This window comes from Drosophila mojavensis, unplaced genomic scaffold (assembly GCF_018153725.1).
Source record: "Drosophila mojavensis isolate 15081-1352.22 unplaced genomic scaffold, ASM1815372v1 contig_81, whole genome shotgun sequence".
In the NCBI taxonomy this organism is placed as follows: Eukaryota; Metazoa; Arthropoda; class Insecta; order Diptera; family Drosophilidae; genus Drosophila; species Drosophila mojavensis.
Window position 1 is genome coordinate 365,401 of NW_025318907.1, and position 23,719 is coordinate 389,119.

The 23,719-nt window shown below is 41.6% G+C and overlaps 6 protein-coding genes across 6 annotated transcripts; 3 read left to right on the forward strand and 3 right to left on the reverse strand.

Moving 5' to 3' along the window:
* The first annotated feature begins 1,625 nt into the window (after window positions 1-1,625).
* Window positions 1,626-3,558, forward strand: LOC6580326 (probable cytochrome P450 6a21). Its single transcript, XM_002006138.4, has 2 exons — window positions 1,626-2,805; window positions 2,874-3,558. The coding sequence occupies exons 1-2, from the start codon at window positions 1,710-1,712 to the stop codon at window positions 3,290-3,292; spliced, it is 1,515 nt and encodes a 504-aa protein (XP_002006174.1). The 5' UTR covers window positions 1,626-1,709; the 3' UTR covers window positions 3,293-3,558.
* A 134-nt stretch (window positions 3,559-3,692) lies between these two features.
* Window positions 3,693-5,524, forward strand: LOC6586903 (probable cytochrome P450 6a21). The gene is made up of 2 exons (XM_002012472.4): window positions 3,693-4,829; window positions 4,886-5,524. Exons 1-2 carry the CDS (start codon window positions 3,734-3,736, stop codon window positions 5,302-5,304), a joined length of 1,515 nt encoding a protein of 504 aa, XP_002012508.1. The 5' UTR covers window positions 3,693-3,733; the 3' UTR covers window positions 5,305-5,524.
* A 403-nt stretch (window positions 5,525-5,927) lies between these two features.
* LOC6586905 (probable cytochrome P450 6a21) lies at window positions 5,928-7,762 on the forward strand. Its single transcript, XM_002012471.4, has 2 exons — window positions 5,928-7,081; window positions 7,138-7,762. The coding sequence occupies exons 1-2, from the start codon at window positions 5,986-5,988 to the stop codon at window positions 7,554-7,556; spliced, it is 1,515 nt and encodes a 504-aa protein (XP_002012507.1). The 5' UTR covers window positions 5,928-5,985; the 3' UTR covers window positions 7,557-7,762.
* A 76-nt stretch (window positions 7,763-7,838) lies between these two features.
* On the reverse strand, window positions 7,839-15,254 carry LOC6580328. The gene is given in 7 exon segments (XM_044011232.1): window positions 7,839-8,561; window positions 8,625-9,726; window positions 10,460-10,881; window positions 10,940-11,692; window positions 11,695-12,038; window positions 13,664-14,084; window positions 14,146-15,254. Coding segments are annotated over 7 exon segments (4,542 nt in total). The 5' UTR covers window positions 15,227-15,254; the 3' UTR covers window positions 7,839-8,142.
* Window positions 15,255-15,875: 621 nt separating this feature from the next.
* Window positions 15,876-17,723, reverse strand: LOC6580331 (cytochrome P450 6a22). Its single transcript, XM_002006143.4, has 2 exons — window positions 16,530-17,723; window positions 15,876-16,471 (listed from the first exon to the last, which is right to left on the reverse strand). Exons 1-2 carry the CDS (start codon window positions 17,593-17,595, stop codon window positions 16,047-16,049), a joined length of 1,491 nt encoding a protein of 496 aa, XP_002006179.1. The 5' UTR covers window positions 17,596-17,723; the 3' UTR covers window positions 15,876-16,046.
* Window positions 17,724-19,269: 1,546 nt separating this feature from the next.
* Window positions 19,270-21,050, reverse strand: LOC6580332 (probable cytochrome P450 6a14). The gene is made up of 2 exons (XM_032730177.2): window positions 19,857-21,050; window positions 19,270-19,790 (listed from the first exon to the last, which is right to left on the reverse strand). Exons 1-2 carry the CDS (start codon window positions 20,971-20,973, stop codon window positions 19,375-19,377), a joined length of 1,533 nt encoding a protein of 510 aa, XP_032586068.1. The 5' UTR covers window positions 20,974-21,050; the 3' UTR covers window positions 19,270-19,374.
* Between the last annotated feature and the right edge of the window lie 2,669 nt (window positions 21,051-23,719).

A 23,719-nucleotide genomic window follows, 5' to 3' on the forward strand; every position in this document is an offset into this window, starting at 1 on the left:
CAATTAAAAGTCGAGCAATAAACTAATTGCACCGAGTCAAATAGCTATTTGATGACGATGAGCAAAGCCAAATAAATGCTAAAATTTAGCTTATCGACTCGAAGAATGTCCATTCCTTAGTATTTATTTATTTATAATGTAATTTAACTTTAGTCATGGTCTCTATATTAATTTTAGCTGCATTTTACAAATCTTTAGATTAATCTGAGCAAACTTATTCGAGTGCTCTTCAAAAATTACTCTCTAGAAATTACTCGCGATGTACTTGTTCAGGTGACCTGCTGAATTTAACATTCAATTAGCGCTTTAATGCTACAACAAAAGCAAAGGAGATGAACGACTAAGAGGTATCCTAAACTATATTTAGTAAAATTAGGTAAAATAATTTGGGGTTTCTAAAATTATGAAATAAATATATTTATCTAATTTATTCATTCTTAACAAAATAGTTTTTAATGTTTAAAAATATACCCTACTCACTGTTATAAAAATTCATATAGATGTTGCCAACAAAAATAAACAATATAGAAATTTATTTTAGTTCATTTACTGCCATTATTATTGTGTTATCCGCACTTGAAATCTAATCAAATGTCAAAATAAAATGCGACAAAAAGTAAATACTGGCAGCGTTGCCGGATCACTGTAGGTAAATATAACAATTGTGTGTACTTAAATGACTTAACATACATATATCACAGTGAGCCAAAAAACTTAGCCTCACCTGGCCAACTTATCGCACCGGCTCTCCGTATCTACGCAACGTATAGAGCGCGTAGCTTAACGAGAAATGCTGTCATTGACTGCCTTATAGAGCTTGTATACATTATTCACAGGAGTCGGACGTGCATCGTGAGTAATCAGATATGAAGCTAGCAGAGCTTGCTTCGCTTTTGATGAGCATTCCTAGCCTAGCATTCCATATTAGCGTAACGTTTATATTGCTGCTGATAAGAAAAGAATTTGTGCTCTCAGTCAGTAAATTCGAAAAAATGTAAGATAAATGATTATTAAGTGTTTTTTTCTTTTAATTTTTTTTTTTATTTATATTTTTTTTTTTATTAATGAAATGGTATATTTTTACAATATTTCAAAATATTACTTATTACTATTACTATTACAGTTTTGATATTTTTATAGTTAATTGACAATTTTGATTTCATTTATTTATCTAAGATTGTTAGATAGATAATTAAAAAGAATCAGTTTGCTGTCCCTAAGACTCAATAAATAGCCAAATCGGATTTTATGTCAACTGTGAGTCAATCATCAAGCAGCTCCATACTAAAAGCAAACCCAAACCACTTTTGTTAAGTAAGACTAAAAAAGTTTTTTCCACTACTTGCCACAAGATGGCGCTGCTAACTCATTAATATGTCTGGCTAGTTAGCCAACTTTAACAAAAAAAAAAAAACAAAAAACAAAAACAAAACAAAACAAAAAAAAAAAAAAAAGCTTCAAAATGTCTACTGATAACACTTAAGAATAAAATGAGTAAGCATTGACTCCCGTGAAGGTGGGCCAAAGTAATGATCGTTGTGTGTGACCAGTAATACTTCACGCGATACCATAATACAAATCATTGTGACAATAGAGATAGCGAGTTATAAAGCCGTGCAGGCAACCATTTGAGTTCAGTGGTGTACGAGCATTTGCTTACACTACACGCACTGAGTTTAATTTTGAAGAACAGCAAATTTCATTTCATTATGGGTGTCGTCACGTTACTACTTACTGCGCTGATAGCAGTGATCGGGTATCTGTTCATACGACTGCATCAACGCATGCACTATTGGCAGAGAAAGGGCATTCCCTGCGAGGAACCCAGCCTTCTAATGGGAAGCATGAAGGGCGTGCAAACTGAGCGAGCGTTTATAGATATTTGGACGCATCATTACAACAAGTTCAAAGGAACTGGACCTTTTGCGGGCTTTTACTGGTTCCAACGTCCAGCTGCATTTGTATTGGAACCTTTCCTAGTGAAGCACATTCTGATAAAGGACTTCAATAAGTTTTCCGATCGAGGATTCTTTAGCAACCCCGAGGATGACCCACTTTCTGGGCAGCTTTTTGTATTGGATGGACATAAATGGAGATCTATGAGGAATAAGCTTTCATCCACCTTTACGTCTGGCAAAATGAAGTACATGTTTCCCACGGTAGTGAAGATAAGCCACGAGTTCATCAAAGTCTTTGGAGATATGGCAGACAAGTCTTCGGTGATTGAGGTGAGAGAGCTGCTGGCTCGGTTTACTACGGATGTTATCGGTAATGTCGCCTTTGGCATTGAGTGCAACAGTCTTAAGGATCCTGAAGCGGAATTCCGCGTTATGGGTCGCAAATCTCTAACTGATAAACGCCATGGTTTAGTGGGAATCGCAGTACTGACTAGTTTTCCAAAGTTTGCAAAACGGTTACATTTGAAAGGGACAGCGGAACACATCGAAAAGTTCTTCATGAAAATCGTTAGAGAAACTGTTGACTTCAGAGAGAAAAACAATATTCGTCGCAACGATTTCATGGACCAACTGATTGACTTAAAAAATAATCGATTGCTAAAGACCGAAACAGGAGAGGACACGAGTCTGACAATTGAGGAGATAGCTGCTCAGACCTTCCTGTTCTTTGCTGCTGGATTTGAAACTTCTTCAACGACAATGGGCTTTGCCCTGTATGAGCTGGCCCAGAATGTGGAAATACAGAACCGATTGAGGCAGGAGTGCAAAGAGGTTCTAGCCAAGTATAATGGGGATCTTACCTATGAGTGTATCAAAGATATGCAGTATTTGAACCAAGTCATATCAGGTAAGCAGGAGAGTAAATTATATAAAAACTTTGTTATATATAATAAATTTTTTTTTTTTTTTTTTCAGAGACCTTGCGACTATACACGGTTCTTCCAATTCTCAATCGGGAGGCCCTAGAGGATTTTGTGGTACCTGGATATCCGAAATATGTGATCAAGCAGGGCACGATGGTTATTATACCTGCCGGTCCTATGCATCGTGATGAAAAGCTATATCCGGAACCGAATCGCTTCAACCCAGATAATTTCGAGCCAGAAAAAGTGAAGAACCGTGACTCTGTGGAGTGGCTTCCCTTTGGAGATGGACCACGAAATTGCATTGGAAAGCGATTCGGAGAAATGCAGGCTCGCATTGGTCTCGCAATGCTTATTAAGGACTTTAAGTTTTCAGTGTGCGATAAGACAGTGATACCCATTAAATATGACAAAACGAACTTCGTGGTATCCAGCGAAGGCGGCATTCACCTGAAGGTAGAGCGAGTCTAAAAAGTGTGTTCACAAATGTATTTATAATAGTAAAGATTACTTAAAAGACTTTGGCAATAAATAAAATGTATAGGAAGCAATGGACTAAATGGATAAGTGAATGTCTTCAAACAAACATAGAAACAAAAATTTAAATTCTTTTTAGTAATTGATCACTTATTATAGTCATAAGTATACCAAAACATTGTTTATTTTTATTAGACCCAGTGTCACGTGTAACACTTAAATAAAACAATAAAATTATTGTACTATAGATAATAAACTTATTCATACATTTCCATTATTGATAATTTTGGCTAATCGCAGTAAAAATACTTCATAACTACCAGCATTTTGTACTGTCATGCAGACTATGAAAGTTTCTATCTGCCGATAAAAAGCGACCCGCATTCAGTCTGGCTCTCAGTATGCCACGAATGCTTGTCGGCGACGGAAACGACCATGGCTTTTGGAATTATTCTACTTACGGCAGTTGTTGCCCTCTTGGGCTACCTCTTCTTGCGAATGAACCAACGGATGCACCATTGGGAGAATGCAGGAATTCCCTGCGAGAAACCTAACATTATCGTGGGATGTTTAAGGGGCGTGCAAACTGAGCGAACTTTCCTGGACATTTGGATGCAGTACTATAAGAAATTCAAAGGAACTGGACCATTTGCAGGCTTTTACTGGTTCCAACGTCCAACTGCGTTTATCTTGGAACCCTTTCTGGTGAAGCACATTCTGATAAAGGACTTTAATAAGTTCACTGATCGAGGCTTCTTTAGCAACCCCGAGGATGACCCACTTTCTGGGCAGCTATTTCTGCTCGATGGCCATAAATGGAGATCTATGAGGAATAAGCTTTCATCCACCTTTACGTCTGGCAAAATGAAGTACATGTTTCCCACGGTGGTGAAGATAAGCCACGAGTTCGTCGAGGTCTTTGGAGATATGGCAGACAAGTCTTCGGTGGTTGAGGTGAAAGAGCTGCTGGCTCGGTTTACCACGGATGTTATCGGTAGTGTCGCCTTTGGCATTGAGTGCAGCAGTCTTAAGGATCCTGAAGCTGAGTTCCGTGTCATGGGTCGTAGCGCACTAACTGATCAGCGTCATGGCAACCTGGGACTTGCGATCCTCAATAGTTTTCCGAATTTTTCTCGACGAATGCATTTAAAAATGACACCAGAACACATTGAAAAATTCTTTATGAGAATCGTTAGAGAAACTGTTGACTTCAGGGAGAAAAATAATATTCGTCGCAATGATTTTATGGACCAACTGATTGACTTGAAAAACAATCGTTTGTTAAAGGCCGAAACAGGAGAGGACACGAGTCTGACAATTGAGGAGATCGCTGCTCAGGTTTTTGTCTTCTTCGCTGCTGGATTTGAAACTTCTTCTACGACAATGGGCTTCGTCCTCTATGAACTGGCCCAGAATGTTGATATACAGGATCGATTGAGGGAGGAGTGCAAAGAAGTTCTAGCCAAGCATAATGGGGATCTTACCTATGAGTGTATCAAAGATATGCAGTATTTGAACCAAGTCATATCGGGTAAGCAAGACTGTAAAATAACTGAAAACGTAGTAATAAATTTTACTTTTTTCTAGAAACTCTGCGACTATACACGGTTCTTCCAGTTCTGAATCGGGAGTGCCTAGAGGATTTTGTGGTACCTGGATATCCGAATTATGTGATCAAGAAGGGTATGACTGTTATCATACCGTCTGCAGCTATGCATCGTGATGAGAAGCTATATCCGGAACCGAATCGCTTCAACCCAGATAATTTTGAGCCGGAAAAAGTGAAGAACCGCGACTCGGTGGAGTGGCTTCCCTTCGGAGATGGTCCACGAAATTGCATTGGAAAGCGATTCGGCGAAATGCAGGCTCGCATTGGTCTTGCAATGCTTATTCAGCAGTTTAAGTTTTCAGTGTGCGATAAGACAACGATACCCATTAAATATGACAAAAAAAGCTTTTTGATAGCTAGCGAGGGCGGCATTTACCTGAAAGTAGAGCGAGTTTAAGCAGCAGGTTTGGCAGCGAAAGCATATTGTTCAAAGTAAAATATTTTTGTAGAAATTATAAAAGACATACATGTGAACTTCTTGGTGTATTAAGTGTAGTAGGCCAATAAGAGACTAAAGGGAATGGTATTATGGTTAACTATCGATGTTTTTGTTTTGTATTTTTATTATTATTTATATTTTTACATTTACTATATAAATTATATATATAATTTCTGCATGGCAGTCGGTTTTTTAATTTTTTAATTCTACATATATAAAATAACTCAACTTTCTAACTCAAAATCCTAACAGCTCCCACTGTACGATTGGCAGTGCGTACAATACAACACACCCAGAGCGCAATCAATGATAGATAAGCACCCGGATTTATGCCGTTTGATAATTAGTATTATACAATGGGTGCAGCATGAAATATTTATATTTAATACAATATATATAAATATTAAATATGATATAAACAATATCAAAAAATATTTGCATTATATATATCACAAGCATGTATAAGATTACAATTGATATACTTGAATAAAAAAGCTTTTACTGTCGGAATTCTATTTTTGCTACCCGTATTTGGTATTGTAATGTACACAATGAAAGCTTCGGACGGGCATTTAATATGAAAACCCAGCTTTGTTGCTCTCAGTTTATCGTGAGTGCTAGCTTGCAACGGGCACGACCATGGCTATCGGAATTTTATTACTTACGGCAGTGATTGCCCTCTTGGGCTATCTGTATTTGCGAATGCATCGCAATATGCAGCACTGGCAAAATGCGGGCATTCCCTGCGAGGAGCCCCACATTCTGATGGGCAACCTTAAGGGCGTGCAGACTGAACGATCATTTCTGGACATTTGGATGCAGTACTATAAGAAATTCAAAGGAACTGGACCTTTTGCCGGATTCTATTGGTTCCAGCGTCCAGCTGCATTTATTTTGGAACCCTTCCTGGTGAAACACATTCTGATAAAGGACTTCAATAAATTCACTGATCGAGGATTCTTTAGCAACCCCGAGGATGACCCACTTTCTGGGCAGCTATTTCTACTCGATGGCCATAAATGGAGATCTATGAGGAATAAGCTTTCATCCACATTTACGTCTGGCAAAATGAAGTACATGTTTCCCACGGTAGTGAAGATAAGCCACGAGTTCGTCGAGGTCTTTGGAGATATGGCAGACAAGTCTTCGGTGATTGAGGTGAGAGAGCTGCTGGCTCGGTTTACCACGGATGTTATCGGTAGCGTCGCCTTTGGCATTGAGTGCAGCAGTCTTAAGGATCCTGAAGCTGAGTTCCGTGTCATGGGTCGTAGTGCATTAAGCGATCAGCGCCATGGAGCCCTGGGAATTGCGATCCTCAATAGTTTTCCGAATTTTTCTCGACGAATGCATTTGAAAATGACACCAGAACACATTGAAAAATTCTTTATGAGAATCGTTAGAGAAACTGTTGACTTCAGGGAGAAAAATAATATTCGTCGCAATGATTTTATGGATCAACTGATTGACTTGAAAAATAATCGATTGCTAAAGACCGAAACAGGAGAGGACACGAGTCTGACAATTGAGGAGATCGCTGCTCAGGCTTTTGTCTTCTTTGCTGCTGGATTTGAAACTTCTTCTACGACAATGGGCTTCGTCCTCTATGAACTGGCCCAGAATGTTGATATACAGGATCGATTGAGGGAGGAGTGCAAAGAAGTTCTAGCCAAGCATAATGGGGATCTTACCTATGAGTGTATCAAAGATATGCAGTATTTGAACCAAGTCATATCGGGTAAGCAAGACTGTAAAATAACTAAATATTTAATAATAAATTTGACTTCTTTTTAGAAACCCTGCGACTATACACGGTTCTTCCAGTTCTGAATCGGGAGTGCCTAGAGGATTTCGTGGTACCTGGATATCCAAATTATGTGATCAAGAAGGGTATGACAATTGTCATACCGTCTGCAGCTATGCATCGTGATGAGAAGCTATATCCGGAACCGAATCGCTTCAACCCAGATAATTTTGAGCCGGAAAAAGTGAAGAACCGCGACTCTGTGGAGTGGCTTCCCTTCGGAGATGGACCACGAAACTGCATAGGAATGCGATTTGGAGAAATGCAGGCTCGCATTGGTCTCGCAATGCTTATACAGCACTTTAAGTTTTCAGTGTGCGATAAGACAATGATTCCCATTAAATATAACAAGAAGACCTTCCTGGTGGGAAGCGAGTCTGGCATTTACCTGAAAGTAGAGCGAGTGTAATGCCGCAAAAGTAGTAAATCAGACTTGCTTATTATTTTTTAGGCATAATGGTAGTATATTTTATAATTGTATAGCAATTTTGGAAGTATTTATGAATATGATCCGAGAATGTATTTAACATTCTTATTAAAATAACATGCATGATGTCACTTTTACAATTGTATAAAACTGCGTCGTATCATAACAAATATTTTTTATTGTTTATAAACATATGATTTTTTTTTATTGTCATTGTGTGGAATTTTAAGTATCTACAGTAGCTAAAGTTCATTCACAATTTGTATGCGAAGTGGGAGAGAATGAATAGCTAAGTGTCGAGCTTTTAAGAGCTTTACTCTCGCTCTCTCGCTTTGCCTCTCTATCCCGCTCGTTCTCTCTCGCTCTGATCGTTAGAACGTTGCGTCTATTTGATTTCAGTATCAGCATTCATGTTAAACCAGTTTGGCTGCTAAATTTAGTATTACGCTTGATTTGTTCTTATCAATCGTGAGTGTTTAGAGAAAAGTTTAAAAATAAAGCAAAATTATAAAAATAGATGAATGGTAAAATAAATAAACTAGATAACTAGAAATTTTAACCGTGGTTCCTAGCTCAATGGCTCCAACTGCAGCCGGAATTCCTTGGGGTGCAGCAGGAATGAGTGATTCTTGAATTGCATCGGCTGCGGGGTGTCGGGCGCTAGGCTAAAGCGAAAATTGCGTATCAGCGTGATGAGACCCACGGCCAGCTTCATGCGGCCGAACCGCATTCCAATGCAGATGCGAGGCCCCTGGCCGAAGGGCAGGTATGCACAGGTGGGTCGCTGCTGTATGGCCTCCTGGGTGAAGCGCTCGGGCTGAAACTTTTCCGGTTCCGGATAATAGGTCGCATCATGATGGATGGAATAGACGGGTATGATCAGCTGAGATCCAGCTGGTAAATAGTGCTTGGGATAGTTGGGCACCTCAAAGTGTTCATTGACACGGCGCAGGTGCTCCGAGGCAACGGGATACATGCGAAGGGTTTCTGCGAGATGATCGAGTGATAATGGAGAAAATGACATTAAATATTCCTTTCCCTTCTACTTACCCAACATCACCTGCTCGAGGTATTTCATCTTCTGCATGGCCTCGTAGGTGAGTTCTCCGTTCTCTCCGTAATTGGCAATGACCTCCTCAATCTCCTCCCTCAGCTGGCACTGAATGTCCTCATGCCGCGCCAGCTCGTACAGGGCTAGGACTAGAGCTGTGGCCGTCGTCTCGAAACCCGCCACAATGAAGACGTACATCTGGGCGGCGATCTCGTTGATGGTCAGGCCCTCGGCTGTGTCGCCTCGCTCGTATTTCTGCTTCATCTCCACCATGATGTCAACGAGATCGTTGCGCTTAATATGGTGCGCCTCCCGGTGACTGATGGTGTCCTTGACCAGCCGCATGTAGAAAGCCTCCACGTCGGCTGGCGTCCGCTTGATGTGCAGCTTGAGGCTGAGCTCGGGAAAGAATAAGCAGAACAGGTAGTCGATGCGCTTCTTCAGCATCGCGTTCAGGCCCATCTGCACAAAGGGCGCCTTGGCGTCGCGCAAACTGTTGCACTCCAGGCCAAAGATGGCGCTGCCAATGGTGTCCATCGTGTAGCAGGCCAGCAGCTTGGTCACCTCCAAGGCGGCAACGTGTCCGGCACACCGCTCATGCACCGCTCTGGACAGCTCGCGGGCAATGCGCAGCACCGATGGGAACATCAGCTTCATCTTTGCTCCGCTGAAGATGGGCGTTAGGCGTGGCCGCAGATTGTGCCACCTGGGACCGTCGATGGCGAAGAGATGCGCCGAGAGGGGATCGTCCTGCTCATTGTAGAACAGACCTCGGCTGTCGAAGTTGCTGAAGTCCTTGATGAAGATCTGCTTCAACAGATCCATATCCGTAACCACATACACGGGCTTCATGAAGAAATATATGCCGAACAGCGGACCAGAGTCCTTGTACTTCACATAGAGCTTCTGCAGCATTTGCGAGGTGTGCTGAGTGATTCGCCAGCCGAAAACATTGCCAAACACTGGCCGGGGATCCTCATGCGCAATGCCGCGTCGTTTCAAATAGGAGAAACGGTGCCGCATCCACAGATAGAACGCGACCAGGACGCATGCGATGAGCGAAATTGTGGCGGACATATCAGTTGGAAGAAATAGTTTAGACTAGGTAGCAGAGCTATAACTCTGTGGCATTTATAGCGCCTGCTCCGGCACGTTTAGGGGGTCAGGATCCCCATATAAGTTTATGATGTTGGCCACTGAGTTCATCTAAAGTTCTTTATATATAATGCTCGGCTAGCTAAACACACAAATCGAGCGAGTTTTTACATAGGCACAACGAATTTTATTAGGAAAATATTTGTAAATAGAAAACTTTGAACTTAAGTTATCAAAATACTTGAGATACATAAACCAAAATTCTTTATGGTAATAAGTTATAAGTAAACAAGTATGCATGATCTTGTCAGCAGTGGACGACTAGAAAATACCCTGACCAGTACTTTAATGTGTGCGCTTGGATATGAGTTATGGTTATGGGCTATGTAAAAGTACGATCGACCTCGGTCCCATATGCATTTTTTAAATGAAACTTTTAAAAACTAATTTGATGTATTTGCTAAAGCAGACCCTCTACAGTTTAAAGCCCATATGCCTTTTCTTAATGAGATTTTCAGAAAGTAATTTGATGTATTTGCTAAAGCAAACGCCTCTACAATTCTAAGTATATATGCACTCTATATGAATATACATACATTTACATACATTATTTACATAGATCAGTAATGAAGAGAAGAGTTTTACACAGCAGTGATAGCTACATGACGTGACTGATAAATATATAACTAATGTTAAAGTTATAACATTGCCGTTAAAGACATAATATTGCCGCTTTTTATTTTGATACGCTTTCCACTTTTAAGTAAATTCCGTTCTCAGGTGTCAAAAATATATTTCTGGTGATCAACTTCATGGGTATTTGGGTCTGTGGCGACAGACTGAACTTGAAGGCCCTGATCAGGTGGGCCAAGCCCACAGACGTTTGCATCATGCCAAAGCGTGAGCCGATGCAATTGCGTGGACCATCACCGAACGGCAACCAGCTGCAGGCTGGCCGAGCGGCAATCTCCGCCTCTGTGAAGCGTTCGGGCTTGAATTTGTCCGGCTCCGGATAGATGTCGGGATCGTAGTGTATACCCAAACCAGGTATTACAACTGTGGTGTTCTTTTCAATGTAGTGCTTTGGATCTCCGGGCGAATAGTCTGAGATGGCCTTTCGGGTAAGATGGGGTAGCACGGGGTACTTTCGTAGAGTTTCTGCTTTAAAATATTCCAATTGTATTCAGGTTATTATAGAAATATATATTATTTTACTTACCCATGACAACTTGTTCCAGATATTTCATTTCCTTCACATTATCGTAGGTGTACTCATTGTTGTACCTACTCAACACCTCGTTGATTTCCGCTCTCAGCTTGTTCTGTATGTCCTGATGCAGGGCCAGCTCATAGAGAGCAAATCCCATGGTTGTGGAGCTGGTTTCAAAACCGGCTACGAAGAAAATGAATGCCTGGGCCGCCAACTCCTCAAAGGTTAGACCCTCCTCTGTGTTGCCCGCCTTTTGCTTATAGTACATTTCGATAAGCATGTCCATGAAGTCGTTGTGCTTCTCTTTGGTACTCAGGCGATAGTCGATGGTATCGCGAATGATGCGCATATAGAACTCCTCAACCTCTTCTACTGTTAGTTTCAGATGCATGCGACGTGCCAGCTTTGGGAAGCCAAATATGAAGAAATCAAACAAGCCATGATACCGTCGCTCCGTTAAAGCCCGTTTACCCACGCGGACGAAATGCGCGTTTGGATCACGCAGGCTGTCGCAGTCGAGCCCAAAGGCGCAGTTGCCAATTACATCGGCCGTGAAGCGTCCCACCAAGTCGGTAACTTCAAGGACCTGGGCTGTGGACGTCTTCTCTTTGAAGACGTTGGCCATTTCCTCGGCCACGCTCAAAATGATGGGCAGCATGTTCTTCATCTTGTTGGAGGTGAAGGTGGGCGTCAGCTTGTGGCGCAATCGCCTCCACTTCTGACCCTCAATGCTGAACAGTGTCGCGGACAGAGGTCGTCGAGTTCATTGTGGAATATGCCACGATTCTCAAAGTTACTAAAGTCTTTTATTAACACACGTTTGACTAGCTCCATGTCAGTGACTACCGCGGTCTTCCTGAAGAAGAAATAGAAGCCAGCGAAGGGCGCATTTCTAATCTTGTACTTCAGATAATAGTCCCTGTAAATGACGCCCATTTGACGCTTCGTCGGCCAGCCCGCAAGGTTGCCTTTCGGGAACCTAGGCGCGTCGTGTGGAATGCCACGGCGATTCCAATAGTTGTACCTATGTCGAGCTGCATAATAGAGCAGGGTCACAATGATTCCGATCAGCACTAGAATTGTCGACATTTCAACACCTCGATGCACACTGAGTCAATGATGCACCGAGCACGGGATATTTATGAGCAAAAGCTCTGTGTTGGGTCAAAATCGCTCATATTAAGTTTAAGTTGAAGTTTTATACCTACATATGTTCTTTAGATTCGGGACCAGTCTAATTACTTGCGACTCATTGCATTATTTGCTTACACTCATTCGTCTAACTTTAGGAAAACAGCGCTTGCCTAGAGTTTTCTGTAACTTAGTGTACTGAGAGTTCTACGAATAAACGGTTGCGCATACTAGTTTATTAAACGCACATCCAAGTGCCCACATCAGTATTAAATCATCGTTTTTGATTTACCTTTTTTTTTTTTAAGAATGTACCCTTCTACATGTTAAAAATTCGGATAATTGAGTATTGGTAGCGTCCTCTACCAATAAGCTAAAAATAGGTTCGACTCCTTGGAGGCGTAGCAGCACAAGCAGTACAAGCAATCGAATATACATTATTTCATATCTAATAAATAATTTTAAGTAACTATTACTATTCTTACGGATAGCACTCTTCTTAATTTAATGTTTTAACAAAACATATAATATAAAGCTCAGAGAGGGTCTCAGGGATCTGTTGTGCATCATAGAGGCCTGAGACACCTGCCCACTTCACTTATTAATAATCACGGCTTTTCACTGATTTACTTTACTTTTTTACTTTTCTGCTATCCCAAACATCCTACTCGCACCAACTATCCCTCGCATCGACGCATGCCCAACAAATACCTCCCTCCCTTCCCTTCATCACGGCGAGCCACAGCAGGAGGCAAGAGTCTTTATCATTCGTTCGCTTCGCGTGCTCGAGTTAAAGTGAGTGAGCTTCAGCTCTCTGCGTGGCTATGCGCCTTGGGCTCTGTGTTGCTGCTGTGCTCTCTCTCTCTCTCTCTCTCTCTCTCTCTCTCTCTCTCTGCTCTGCGCAGCCGATCGTTGCATTCGTCTATGCAATAATTCTTGATGTCGCGCGCCAAGCTGTTGCCGTCCGTATTATTGCAGTATGTGTGACGTGTGACAGCTGCAGAGGGGCGCCGTTAGTTTTCTGTGCGCTGTTCTCTACTGTTCCTCTGCCGGTGCATTAATGTGAGCGCTGCTGCTGTGGTTTCTTATGTTTTCTCTACCTGTTGCTGTCGCGAGTTATGGTGTCGCTTGTTCTTACTGTCCGTATGTCATGTGCCGTGTTGCTATGAGTGAGCCACTAGACTGGCTCACTAGCTGTAGAGAGGCTCCGTTACCTTGGATGAGCACCGTTAGATTTCTCAGTGTTGTTCTCTGTCAGTGTCCGTTTGCTCCTGTCCGACGCCAGGCTGTGTCGCTCTGCTGCTCGCCGTTCTCTCGCTACCCAATACTATGCGATTCTTCACAGCTGTTAAGGACCAATGCTTTTATTAACAAGCAAAAAAATGTATGGCAACAAGAAAAGAACTTTATCAATGAATAAGGTTAGAGCTTTACAATTAGTTGATACCTTTCTGTCTGCAAGATTAGATTGGAAGGGAGCAAAAGTAATGACAAAAATAGATAAAATATTGCTATTATAAGATATAACACTGATGTTAAAGTTTTAACATTGCTGTTGAACATATAACAGAGTAAAATTCCTTAAACTTAAGTCTCTGCTTCTATATTGATACTCTTTCCACTTTTAAGTAAATGCCGTTCTCAGCTGACAAGAGTATATTTTTAGTGACCCACTTCATGGGTATTTGGGTCTGTGGCGACACACTGAACTTGAAGTCCCTTATCAGGTGGGCCAAGCCCACAGACGTTTGCATCATGCCAAAGCGTGAGCCGATGCAATTGCGTGGACCATCACCGAACGGCAACCAGCTGCAGGCTGGCCGAGCGGCAATCTCCGCCTCTGTGAAGCGTTCGGGCTTGAATTTGTCCGGCTCCGGATAGATGTCGGGATCGTAGTGTATACCCAAAGCGGGTATTACAACTGAGGTGTTCTTTTCAATATAATGTTTTGGATCTCCAGGCGAATAGTCTGAGATGGCCTTTCGGGTAAGATGGGGTAGCACGGGGTACTTTCGTAGAGTTTCTGCATTAAAATATTCCAATTGTATTCAGGTTATTATAGAAAGATATATGATTTTACTTACCCATGACAACTTGTTCCAGATATTTCATTTCCTTCACATTATCGTAGGTGTATTCATTGTTGTACTTACTCAACACCTCGTTGATTTCCGCTCTAAGTTTGTTCTGTATGTCCTGATGCAGGGCCAGCTCATAGAGAGCAAATCCCATGGTTGTGGAGCTGGTTTCAAAACCGGCTACGAAGAAGATGAATGCCTGTGCGGCCAACTCCTCAAAGGTTAGACCCTCCTCTGTGTTGCCCGCCTTTTGCTTCTGGTACATTTCGATGAGCATGTCCATGAAGTCGTTACGCTTCTCCTCCATGCTAAGGCGATATTTGATGGTATCACGAATGATGCGTAAATAAAATTCCTCCACCTCCTCCACTGTTATCTTGAGATGCATGCGACGTGCCAGCTTTGGGAAGCCAAATATGAAGAAATCCAATATGCCACGATATCGTCGTTCCGTCACAGCCCGTTTGCCCATGCGAACGAAATCCGCGTCGGGATTACGCTGGCTGTTGCAGTCGAGCCCAAAGGCGCAGTTGCCAATTACATCGGCCGTGAAGCGTCCCACCAAGTCGGTAACTTCAAGGACCTGGGCTGTGGACGCTTTCTCTTTGAAGATCTTCGCCATTTCCTCGGCGACTTTGAGAACGATCGGTTGCATGTTCTTCATCTTACCGGAGGTAAAGGTGGGCGTCAGCTTGTGACGCAACTGCCTCCACTTCTGACCCTCAATGCTGAACAGTGTCGCGGACAGAGGATCGTCGAGTTCATTGTGGAATATGCCCCGATTCTCAAAGTTACTAAAGTCCTTTATTAATACACGCTTCACCAGCTCCATATCAGTGACAATCACAGTCTTCGTGAAGAAGAAATAGAAGCCAGCGAAGGGCGCATTTCTGTTCTTGTACTTCAGATAGTAGTCTCTGAAGATAACGCCTAATTGGCGCTTCGTCTGCCAATCGGCAATGTTGCCTTTCGGGAACCTAGGCTCATCGTGTGGAATGCCACGGCGATTCCAATAGTTGTGCCTATGTCTAGCTGCATAATAGAGCAGGGTAACAATGATTCCGATCAGCACTAGAATTGTCGACATTTCTACACCTCGATGCACACTGAGTGAATGATTCGCTGAGCACGCGATATTTATTGGCAAAAGCTCTATTTCTCAAAAAGCTTTTCCCATGAGCAATGAGCAAAGGGTGAGAAGGAGTGGAAGAGAGAGAGAGAGAGAGAGTAATTTGATCATAAAGTGCACTTTAGAGAATATGATAAAGTTGCGAACTATTAGAAAACTAATTTTGATTATATACTTAATACTAGTTTTTCAATAATTGTTGACTTAATTATATTCGTACATAGTAAGCTTACATTTGTATTTGTCAGTAATTTATCTAATCTAACTAGGTTCAGAGTATGAAAAGTCGCAATATTATACTGAGCAGTTGAAATTGAAATTGTATTCCTGTATTTGGAAAATGAATTTAGCAAAATCTTACTTAGTCGTAAAATATGAAACTATTTAATGTACATTGTTTTTGTATCTTAAAGAAAAATACTTATTTTGTTATTATTTAATTATTAAAAATTTAACGTGATTCAAATTTTATATTTTTTATAATTATATATATTTTTTAAGTTTTATATGTATATTTAGGTTAAATTTTTCTTACATATATACATATGTATATGTTCTTATGTTTTAGTACATTAATATTGTAGAATCAATAAAAAACATATAAAAGTCAGAGAAAATTCTATTTTAGTTTTATTTTAATGTTTTTAATATTAGATTTTTTAAAGAACATTATCCATTATCAGGCAGTGGTCAATATAGTTATGGCTATAATGTACTATATAAAATAAATGTATTTAAGTAGCTAACGTATTTATGGGAATTCAAAATCCATTACAATTTATTTCTTAAGCTCTTCAACTTTTAAGTAAATGCCCGTCGCTGGGCACAGCAATAGATTCGAATTTTGAAATTTAATTTTGGGCTCTGTGCGCGGACAGACACTGAACTGAAACCGTCTTAGCAGATGGAAGAGGGCGATGCTCGTTTGCATCTTGCCGAATCGCATGCCGATGCAGTTGCGCGGTCCATCGCCGAAGGGCAGCCAGGATGCCGTGGGTCGCTGGGCCATCTGGTCGGCCAGAAAGCGTTCCGGTATGAACCGGTGCGGCTCGGGATATAGTGCCGGATCGTGATGTATGCCATAGACGGGTATGTAAAGCATCTGGCCGGGCTCGATATAAAAGTGTCGATTGCCCTTGGCCGCATAGTACTTCTTGGAGACGCGCGAGAGATGCGGCAATGTGGGATACTTGCGAAGCGTCTCTATGGTAATGGAAAATCAATTAATATCTCTGTCTCTCATATCTCAAATATGATCTACCTGCTATAACTAGTTCCATATAGCGCAGCTCCTGCATGCACTCGTAGGTGAACTGTCCGCCGTGTGCCTGTAGTGCCAGCTCGATCTCCTCTCTTAGCTTCACCTGGATCTGCGGCTGTTTGGCCAGCTCGTACAGGGCAAAGGCCAGGGTCGAGGCGGAGGTATCGAAGCCGGCGGCAAAGAATATGAACGACTGCGCCGCGATCTCGGGCAGCGTGAGTTCGCCGCGTTGCTTCATTTCGATTAGGAGATTCATGAAGTCGTTGCGCACAATCCCTTTGGACTCGCGCTCCTTGACCGTATCGCTGACGATGCGCATGTAGAAGTCCGTGATGTCCTTGTGTATCTGGCAGAGCCGCAGGCGTCTGGCCAGATTCGGGAAGCTTTCGATGAAGCCATCGATGAGCTTGTTGTGGCGCCGATCTGTAAAGGCGCGTCGTCCCATCACGGCAAACTCGGCCTCCGGATTGCGCAGTCCATTGCACTCCAGGCCAAATGCACAGTTGCCAATCACATCCGAGGTGTACCTGGCCATCAGTTCGTTGATCTCCAGAATGCCGCAAATGGAATTGCTGGCCAGTTCGCCGCACACCTGCGCCAGCTGCTCGCCCACGGCGCTGACGGTGGGGAACATGAACTTCATCTTGCCGGAGCTGAAGGTGGGCGACATCTTCTGGCGCAGTGGCCGCCACTTGGGGCCGTCGATGCGAAACAGATGTCCCGTGAGCGGATCATCGCGCTCGTTGTGGTACATGCCGCGATCCTCGAAGTTGGCAAAATCCTGGATCAACACCTGCTTGGCCAGCTCGAGATCAAGCACCAGCACCACTGGTCGCAGCATAAAGTAGAAGCCCGCAAACGGTGCTCCGGTGGACTTGAAGCTGTCATAGAGCGGCGTCAGAATGTCCTTAAAGTGCTTCGTGCTGCGAAAGCCTTCCAGATTGCCCATGGGAAAGCTGGGCCGCACATGGCTGATACGACGTCGTGCCCAATAGCTGAGCCGTGTGCGCACGAACCAGAAGCTGACGGCAAGCGTCACGAGCAGCAGGGCAATTACGTCCAACATATTGTGCGTTTCACTTTCAACTGATCTGAGCCTGAGTCTGAGTCGGAATCTGTTCTCCGCAGAAGCGCCTAATCAGCTGCTCTGAGCAGAGTACAAAGTGCGTTTCAATGTAAACAACAACTCTATGGCAGATAGCTTCGTTTAATTGGCGCCCTGGAAGAGCGACGCTTGCCGATGATCGTGAATGTATGTATGTATGTATGTGACTGGAAATGGCTGGCTCTCAGCAGTTCCATTTGACAGTGAGAGTGATGAGCGAATAGAAAGAGAGAGAGAGAGAGAGAGAGTGGGAGAGAGAGCTGAAAAGTGCGCCTTCAACTTGAATAATGGCATTGCAATAACGGCATTGCACACAAGGCGCCGGGTGAGAGAACTAATGCCATGAATTACAGTTACATTCGCTTTGTGGCGGCAATCGCGTAAAGCGGGGGTCAGCTAGTAAATACCCTCTATTTTACTTATACATGCATACTTATTAATAAATCGGACTTGCATGCAATTTATTGATGTAAATAATTATACATTATTTTGATTACATTGTTACATTCGTATTAATTTATTTATTTTTTTTAATTTTAATTATTTTTATATGTCAAAAGTTTGGAAATAATTAAATTGAGTTGTCGAATATTTATATTTTAATAAAATGCAAGTTATAGCTTATAATATTGAATAGAAATTTTGATTATAGTAATATTTAATTAAATATGAGTACAAGCCCATTTTTACTTATCTACAGGGTATATTGAGCTGCGAGTTCACTCTATTGGCGTGCATATGCATATGTGTGTGTGTGTGCGTCGGCATGAATGCACAAAGTCGTTTACACGTTTCATTTATTCTCGACGAATATCGAACAAGCGTAGGCAGATAGAAAGAGAGAGAGAGAGTGAATGAGAGTAAGAAGCAGAGAGCAACAACGAAGCAATAACAAAGCGAGTAATATGAGGTTCGTCAAGTGCTGGCGCTCGAATTGAGCTTTTTCGCTTATCAAGTTTATTTTTAGTTGCAAAGTTTGAGTTCGCGTGGATACAACAATTTGTTATATTTCATCAATTTGGTGCGTATTGCAAATAACCGTTATCTTAGTACCTGACCTATGGCAACATTTTAACAATTATTCTGAATTCCATTGAAAACGAAACTTATGAGTAAAAAGATTGAAGTCCAAGTTATTTGCTGTAGCTTTAGTTGTAATAGACGAAATGGCAAAAAGCTTGGCAAGTGGCAAAACGAGAATCGCAATTGGTAGGTTGGCCAAAATATTTTGATGGTAGTGTCAAATATGTTATCAACTCATTCCAGGCGCTCTATGTCAGAGCAGCTATGGAGCTGAAGCATGAAGAGTATTCTTTAAGAGCCGCATTGGGCTTTGTCCTAAAGATCCGTTGGTTGTACTCAGAGCAAATATTCTTATCCACTCTCACTAATACATTCAAATCTGATGAGTTTCTTATTTGTATTATATTATTCACATTCTCCTCTGTTTCTTTCCAAAATAAAAATTATATATGCACCTACCGCACAGTCAACGTTCTTATTGGTATTAAGTCGTTATCTGTGCTATTTAATTTGTGGCCCCCACAGGTTTCTTACTCATGTTTTCTTATCTTCCGTTTGTTTATTTAATATTTTTTTTTGGCAAACTCATCGCGAATACACAAACATTTTGAATTGTTGTTAAACCACTATGAACAAATTAAGATTTTATTCAGTTTAAGTTCAACATCAGCGAGTAATTATAGTCAGATTAATATGATGAGGTTAAATCGCGGCTCATCAAATACGCTCTACTTTCAGAATAATTCCATCTTGGGTGGACAACGAAAAGTTACGCTTATTGAACTTTAATGGAATCTCAGTGTGCTCGGAAACACTGAACTTGAATCGACGCAGTAGGGAGATTAGGCCGACTTTAGCCTGCATTTTACCGAAGCGCTCGCCGATGCAGTTGCGAGGTCCGTCGCCAAAGGGCAGATAGGCAAACTGATGACGGGCCTTGATGGCAGCTGGCTCAAAGCGTTCTGGATCAAAGCGTTCTGGCTGGGGATAAATCTCAGGATCGTGGTGAATGTTATGCACAGGAATCACTATGGAGGTGCCCTTCTCGATGACGAGGTTTGTGCCAGGATCTGGGTAATCAGTTTTCGCTAGTCGCATCAGATGGGGCAGAATGGGATGCTTACGCAAAGTCTCTGAATGAAAATGATGAGGGATCGATTATTAAAGTAGAATATGGGATTGATCTTTAGTTTTCCTACCTGCAAGCACTTTCTCTAAATAGCTCATCTGGCTAACGGCTTCGTAGGTGAGCTCTCCATCAGCTGTCTGTTTGAGCACCGTCTCGATCTCTTCCCTCAGTCGCCGCTGTATATCCTGCTGCAGTGCCAATTCGTACAGACAGAAGGCCATTGTGCTGGAGGAGGTTTCGAAGCCAGCTATGAAGAAGACAAAGGCTTGGGCGGCCATTTGTTCGATGGTCAGACCATGGGACAGATCAATGCCTTTGCCTTGACGTGCTGCCTCCTCGTTCTCGGCGCGCAGCTCGATCAGTTGATCGAGGAAATCGTTGCGCTTGATGCCATTCTTGATGCGATGATCGACCGTCGATCGCACAGCCGTCATGAAGAAGTTCGCCACATCATCGCGTAGCACTTTCAAATGCATCTTTCGAGCTAGATTCGGATTTGTGAAGATGAAGGACTGAATAATCTGGGGATGACGCGGATTCTCGAAGATCAGACGGCCCTTGGACCGGAACTCGGCAAAGGGATCGGCCAAGCTGTTGCACTCCAGGCCAAAGGCGCAGCTCCCAATCACGTCTGTGGTGTAGCGAGCACAGAGCTCCTTGATCTCCACATCGCCCTTCTCAGCGCTTGCTGCCGCTACCTCTTTGTCCATTGTGTCGGCCAGATGACGGCCGACATCCACAATTATTCCAAACATGTGCTTCATCTTGCCGGACGTGAAGACAGGCGTCAACTTGTGCCTCATGGAGCGCCATTCGTCGCCCTCGAGCGTAAAGAGATGGCCGGTCAGCGGCTCATCGCGCACATTGTTGAAAATGCCGCGATCCTGAAACACATTGAAGTCCTTGATCAACAGCTGCTTGATCAGATCCAGGTCGATTATGAAGGCGACCCTCTTGAAGAACATGTATAGGCCGGCAAACGGTGTCTTGCCCTTGAACTGATCATAGATCCGCTGATTGATGTCGCGGAAATGGAGCCTTGAGCCGATGCCTTTCATATTTCCAATTATTGGCAGTGGCTGCTCGTATGGCACCCCCATGCGTTCCCAGTAGCTGTACGTATTTTGATAGAGGCTATATAGCAGCGCCAGCACCACGCCCAGCAGCGCGATCGTTAGGAATAGCATGGCGAATGTATAATAATAATATTTTTAATTACAGTTTGAAGTGAATTAGGCACGCGTCGAGTGAGAACTGAATTCATATACGAGCTTTTTGTTCTATTTATGCATAGCACAGCTTGATAAGCTTCGAGAGAGTGCGGTTTGCAAACACTCGAAGCTCATAGGTTCTCTATAAAGCGGAATTCGAAATGAATATCTGATTTGTTTACCCTTTTATTTATAAAGGGGCGAAACCGGTTTGGAAGCTTTACGCTAAGTGTGGAAGTAAGGTTCAGATGCCTAGGCAGAGAGATAGATAAATTTCTTACGTTCTTTCTCTTTAAATAGTAAGAGTAGGAAAATTATATTTAGAAAAGACATGTAAATATTATTCAATGTAGAATATGCAATAAAAAAATATACAATATATAATAAATATAAAATGTATAAATAAATATTAATATCACTAAATGCATATAAATATTAATATATGTTATATATGTATAATATATTATTATAAATACTATTTAATGCATAATATTTATTAAATTTAGAGTATATATGCATACTACTAAATAATAACCTAAAAATACTTATATATTATTAAATACTTTTAAATACTATGAAATAAAGAATACATATATATATGAAATGTAGAAATCATATGTATTTTTTTGAAATTTTATAATAGACAGATAAGAAGCACAAGGTGTGGACTTAACTAATAGGACTTATCTGCTTAGAGTTTTTGTTGTACTTTTCATTTCAAACATTTAATACAACTGTTATGATTAGATTAAGTATGGGAAAGCGAAAAGTTAGTCAATCATGAACATTAACTTTGTAGGTCTTAGTCCAGTTTCGCATAAGATATGACACAAAAGTGTTTTCTGTTGTAATTATTATGGTGTTTTAAGTAATTATTACTCATACTAAAATGTAAAGAACTTGCAAAAGAAAGAAAGAGACAGAAAATTTCGAATGAAATAACTTTATCTTTCACTTTCAATTGTATGCAAAATTCTTCGCTTTTCTTATGGATTCACACCGTTTCAGGTGTGTCCACCTTTGATTGTCTATTGGTAAATAATTGGTAATCGAGCTAGAGACGGATGACATTTTTTAATTAAAGTCTGTTTGGTTTGCGACTTTCCAATTGAAATGACAGCTGCTGCTTTTTTTCAGCAATCTGTTGGATTTCGTTTTGTGCCGTGTGTTGTTTGCCTTGCTTGTGTTGGCTTTCGGTATTGTTTTAATTAAATTTGTCCCGTGGTAACTCAAATCTTCCGTGAACTCTATGAAGCTCACATTAAATTGCGAATCGAAGTCCGCCAACGGCACAGCAGGTGGAGCCAATTGACTGGCAGCAGCGAGACGGGGTGTCCGGCTTTATTACAAAATCGCGCGCAAATTTATGCGAAAGCGATTAGAGGTCTATAAAACGTTGATTTTGATGGGCAGCATCGCCGGAAGCTCGAGCGGCGCCCGCTGATTTCAGTGGCTCGCGCTCCCCCCGTCGGGCGTCCGGCTGCTACTCGCACGTGCACGCTAATAAAAAGCCGTTGTGTGTGCCACATTATGTGTGTATGTGTGTGTGTGTATGAGTGTATTGGTACTTAAAGGATTTGGCCTAATGCCCAGTGCCTGTTTTATGCTGCTAATGCGCCATAGCCATTTTCGAATAGACATAAAAAAAAGTGTAGCCCTGCGTTTTGACCAAACTGCCCATAAAGTGGGTCGCATCAGACTCACAGCGGGACAAATCGAAAGTAAAGCGTGCAATCTGAGGATGGCTTTAAGCTCAGTGTCTAGACGCCAAATTTTTTATTGCAGCTGCTGAGGCGAGAAGCCAGTTGGATTTTCATAATTTCAATAACTAAAATCTACAAAATGTTTGAAGCCTCGATAACGAGGCTGGACAAAGCGGCTAATGCAATGATTTATTGAATCGAATTGAGGAATGGAAATGGGGAAAATGTGTGTATGATTTATGAGCCGTTATATAGCAGCACGTATGCGGATTAAACTCTAAGTAATATCAACTTTTTTGCATACTAATAAATCTTTTTTATTTCCCCAATTTAATATATCTGGGGCATCTCGAAGCCCTTTTATGACTCAAGCTTAATTGCCGAGATGAGAATATGATAAATAAGGATATGAAAAAATCTATATTTAATTTATATTAAAAATTATATAAAAATAATGCAATAAAAAAATTAATTCATTATATGAAAAATTAAAATGAATAAATGTAATTGCTAGTAATTTTAGAGCCACTTAACAAATTTGTATCTACTTTGCCATAAAAGACTCCGCTTTTACAGCTTAAACGAAGCTGAAAGCAATGAATCTGATTAAAGATTCAGCCAACGGAGCTTGGCCAACTTTTCTGCTGGAGGAAAAATAAAATTTTCGCACTCGTTAAGCCTTTAGCCCAATAGCCGAGGGCATTGCCCATGAATTATTTATTTGTTGGCAATATTTGGGTTTTTATGATGCTTATTGCTGCCCGAAAAAACTTTTCTAGAAGTGTGCGAGTAAAGACTTTGGCATCAATTGACAATCCAATTTGTGTGCACTTAAAGCCGTCTGCAGCACAAGATTTTTATTTAGATCGTTTCGGTTAGTTACTAGCGAACATTTATTTCCATGCTTAACTTTTATTTATTTTTATATATAAAAACATTTTTTTTTTTCTGTGTAGAGATAATTTATTTTGTGTAACGCTTCCTAGTTCTGCCTGGGTGTAACCAATAAAATTGGTTGG